This window comes from Corvus brachyrhynchos, unplaced genomic scaffold (genome assembly GCF_000691975.1).
Source record: "Corvus brachyrhynchos isolate BGI_N302 unplaced genomic scaffold, ASM69197v1 scaffold26, whole genome shotgun sequence".
Classification (NCBI taxonomy): domain Eukaryota; kingdom Metazoa; phylum Chordata; class Aves; order Passeriformes; family Corvidae; genus Corvus; species Corvus brachyrhynchos.
The window spans coordinates 4,482,653-4,487,141 of record NW_008239324.1 but is presented as its reverse complement, the minus strand read 5'-3'; the positions used below and the strand labels follow the sequence as shown (position 1 = coordinate 4,487,141).

General features: G+C 45.6%; 1 protein-coding gene across 2 annotated transcripts in view; it reads left to right on the top strand.

Moving 5' to 3' along the window:
- Positions 1 to 2,238, top strand: part of FAM192A (family with sequence similarity 192 member A) — a 10,514-nt gene extending 8,276 nt beyond the window's left edge. For both annotated transcript variants that reach the window (XM_017740954.1, XM_008638725.2), the window contains 2 exons: positions 285 to 349; positions 1,493 to 2,238. In XM_017740954.1, coding sequence (XP_017596443.1) covers positions 285 to 349; positions 1,493 to 1,710 — 283 coding nt within the window. In that variant the 3' untranslated portion in view covers positions 1,711 to 2,238. The remainder of the gene's footprint in view (positions 1 to 284; positions 350 to 1,492) is intronic.
- Positions 2,239 to 4,489: the final 2,251 nt, after the last annotated feature.

The following is a 4,489-nucleotide window of genomic DNA, read 5'->3' as shown; positions in this document are numbered from 1 at the left end:
GGCAGCTCTGGGTTGCTGTGCAAGGGGTTTGACTAGGACTCCATGAGGCGTGTTCCTTTCCCAGCTTAACAAATGATACTTGTAGTGTAGATGTTGATGCTTCCTTGGATCCCACATGTTCCCCAAGGAGCCTCAGTTACTGGCGGTGGAAGTGGTGATGGTCATCAGGGGACCTTGCTGGCATTTGCTGCAGCATTTGAGGCAAAGATGTAGCAATGACTTCACAGTAATTAAGTGGTTGCCAAGACCACTTAAGACAAGACACTTTCTTATTTTTTCCACAGTTCAGATGGTGGTAACAGTGTGAAGAGGTTGAAACTAGACACTGACCATGACGAAAAGAATCAAGGTATGTCCCAACTTCTGCATGTGGGAAGATGTGTGTCTGTCACTGAGCAGCAATTGACTTGGGGTTAAATCTCATAGAGGTTTTGCCTTCCTGTTCCTTCACTGGGCAAGACAGCACAGAGTTTGGTTGGCATGTTCTCTTTTAAAGCAGTGGAAATGCTAAGTGTGGGTGCTGACAGCCTTCATGGAAAATAGGGCTGCAGGGAACCTCTGTGGGTTATCAGGATGTCCCCTGCCTAAACCAGTTCTGACAGATGTTTGTCTAAGCTCCTCTTAAGTCTCCACAGATAAAGACTGTGCACCTTCCTTAGAGAGTTTATTCTAACACTTAACTGATTTAATCTCAAAGAATTTAACCTGATAACTGATGGAAGTCTCCTTAGGTGCATTTCAACCCTAATGCTTGTTCTGTGGGCAAGAGACATGGAGAACAGATCGTCCCCTTCCTCTTCACAGCAGCATTGGATGTATTTGTATACATCCATTTCAGCTTCATGCTCTGAAGTGATTTGGTCCATCCTGAAATGAATTTGTTTCAGAAAATTGTGGGGAACTAGAATAAAAATTAAGTTGTGTTTCAGCTTTAGCTGTCAGGGCTGCAATTGACTTTCTGTCAAGATACTCTGACACAAATCGGGTGAGCTGCAATTGTGTAACGACAACCCAAGGCGCTTCCTGAATCTCCTTCTGTTCAGTAAACTTTCAGAACAGCAGAAATAATTAATTAGCCGTGGAAGATGGGAGATGTTGGCTAGCAGAACGATGGAATAAAACTTTTTCTCAACTATGCTGTTATATTGCAAAAAAAATACTCAGTTACTCAAAGCAGAGCCATTTATTCTTGTTTAGTGGGTTTGGTACTTGACAAGCATCAAACTGACAACTTTAGAATAAAAAATCTGTAATGCCAGCATAGAGCTGGGCTTAAACTAGCGATGAGTAGAAAAAAAAATCCCCTGAGGTAGCAAGTCCTTCCTGTCAGAATGGCTTTATTACAGCATAAAGCTGCCTTATGCTTCAATTAAATCCCGAAATCATCCGCCGCTTATGTGGGAAAAGCAGGTGAGTGACACGTGGTGGTTCCTGGATTGATTGAAAGCCCTTTTCTGCACTCTCTTTTCTGACTGAGGTTTCTCTCTTGCAGAAAAACCCTCCTGCGTTCCCTTGGGAAGCAGCTCAGTGGGAGGCTCCACAGTGCATTGTCCCTCAGCAGCCGTGTGCATTGGGATCCTGCCTGGCCTGGGCGCCTACTCGGGGAGCAGTGATTCGGAGTCCAGCTCGGACAGCGAAGGCACTATTAATTCCACTGGGAAGATTGTCTCTTCTGTCTTTCGTGGCAACAGTTTCTTTGATGGTCCATAACGAAATCCCTCCCTGTGTAATGTAGTGCAGAATATCTTCCAAAGCCCTGGTGGATGCTTGTTGCATCCTTCTGCCCCAAATATAATCTTTCTAGCTAACCTCTCAACTTTAATACACTCAGATACTCCTAAAGTAACTCATTATTTCCCCCCCACCCCCAGCTTTCCATTTCTGGGGTGCATACTGAGCCTGGAAGAAAAGCTGCCATCCTAAAGCAGAAGGCACACCTAACCATGTAACGAAGGTCTGAGGGTATGAAGGAGAGAGCTTTATCTTTTACAATTCTTATGGAAAGAATTATGTTGATTTAAGGAGTCTATACAAGACTAACAGGCAAAAAATAATCACTTGAACAGTGAAGTCTTGTAGAAGCAGCCATGTGTTCTGTTTTAAAATGTCATTTTTATTCTGTATTTGAAAAATGGGGGCAGAACCAAATTTGAGCAGATGGTGAAGTGTAGATTGCCATGACACTGTAAAGAAGTTTTAGTGTTACATGATTAAAGACGTTCTGAATGCATTTTTTTATCTCTGCTTGTGCCATTCATAATTGTTCTCATTCCATTAATCAATTTCTGCTCTACCCAACCAGCCCTTCCCTCAAACCACCACCCAGGAGAGGTGTAGGTCAGTTTCCCACAAAAGCAGAGGTGGTAATGGAAAACTTGGTCTGAGTGGGTTCACAGGAACTGCAGTTGGCTTTTCTGCTCAAAGGCTGTTGCTCCAGCATGGGAGCTTGACAAGTTATACAGCTTTTCAGTAGCAGTGTCCTGAAGGGCATGAATCCAGAGTGGGTGGAATTCCTCTGTTCAGCCAAACTCCTTTGTACAGAAGCTGGAGAACTCCAGAGGTAGGGCTGAGGGCCTTTCAATCTCAGTGTGCTAATGGGAGTTCAGAGGGTTGGAACAGCTCAGCTCAGCTTCTCAGGGGTGGAAGTGTCTTTGTGCAATCCTGCTTCATGTGCTACACTTGTGAGATAGCACTTGGTAAGTGCATACCAATGGGCAGTTACCTGGACACAACACTGAGGGACTTGTGAGGGAGCAGCTGGGCTAAAAGCAGAGAAAACAAGGCCTGTAGTGGATTCATGCCTTAGCTTGAGTGTTGAACTTTCCAAAGGAAATGGGGAGAGTTGTGGTCACAATGAAGCTATCCTTAGCCAAATACCCTTTCTGTTTGCACAGCCCTGTTCTACAATCAGATCCTTACAGACACACTGTAATTCCTCCCCTGTTCTGGGCTGCCTGGCACCTCCTGTGTTTACTCCAGAGTTGCTCCTGCCTCTTCTTTAGCTACTGTAATTAAGGCACTTTCAGGTGGAAAATAAACAGATCTCATGCAGCCTCCCTAATGCTTTGCTTTTGTGACTTTCATCTTACTGAGCTATGGAGTGAAATGGAAGTGATGCACAAAAAAAAAAAAAAAAAGTTTTTTTATTCAAGTTGCAGAGGCAACTTGAATAAAAAAAAAGAGCTGCTGGTGTTCTTCCCTGGCATTAAACTAGATCAATAACCTGACTGTAGAGTCAGAGCAACCTGGCCCAGCTGTGAGCATGCTGAGCATCCTGAGTGGTATCTTGCACAGCTGCAATCAAAATACCTGATTTAGACAGAAATTTATAGTGGGAGTTGCCAGCCAGTTGTGGTAGATGTGGTGGTGGGCTGCAGGTGAGATGGTGTTTATACTGAGCCATGCAAGGCCAGGAGGATACATAATCCAGGAAAAGCAGATGTGAGGGCCCTCTGCCTTTCTCCCATTCCTAAAAGAATGGAGTAGGACACTTGGGGAATGCCTTTGAGTCAGCTCTGCTGTTCTCAGGGCCTGGCCCATGTAAACAAACTGCAGAGCTGTCCCAGCTCCTCACTCCATCCGTTGGTCCCATTTACCTTCGTACAGCAGAAGCCACCTGACATTAAAATACTCCAGTGCCCTGGGAGATGTGCTGGGAAGTGAAGAGTGCATGGGATGAAGGATAAATCAGATCTGAAAAGGGCAGCTGTGGCAGTAACCTTGCCCTGGGCCGCCAAAGCTGGAGACAAAGAGCTGGCTTTGGCTGGCTCCAGCAACTCTCATTCACTGGTGGATTTAGATACTTTTTTTTGGTTATTTCTAAGAAAAAACCATGACTGCATAGTGTGTGCTTCATCCCCTCCCCAGGGACAGCTCAATAAACCGCTTGTTGTCTGTGCTAGTTGTTAAAGCTTCAGCGAGGTGTTAAAAAAACCCCACAAACCCCCACAAATACTCTACTAGCAGAAGAGCTTACAAGCTCCTGCAGCTGCGTGTGAGGTTCTCTTATGGAAATTAAAAAAAAAAGTAATTTTTCCAAAGCCGCAGACTTCGATCTGGAAGCTGAGCTGGATACAGCATTATTTTTAAACAAGCCACCCTTCAAAGGCTGCTTCTCCCTTTGGAAGGCTGTTTATTTTTCCTTCCAGGAGGTTTTGCAAGGCAAATGTTTCACGGAGCAGTCCCACCTCCCCCAAGGGATGGGGTCTCACCCAGCACTGTGCTTAGAGCCAGCTCACTGTGGGACTGCCCAGGGCCATCTGTGTGCTGGTGACTCCGTGACAGCAGTGACAGCCACAAGGTTGCTGGGTGGTCGGTGGCAGAGAGCACAACCAGTAGCGTGTGCAGAAAGGGCTGCAGGCTTTACATAGGGACAGCAACCTCCCATCTCAAAAGCTTCCACTAACAGGGAGGAGGGAGGTAGTCTGCTTGAGTTTGGAGTAGGCCTGGTGATCCCTGATGGATATTCATCAGCATCCTCAGCTTCAAA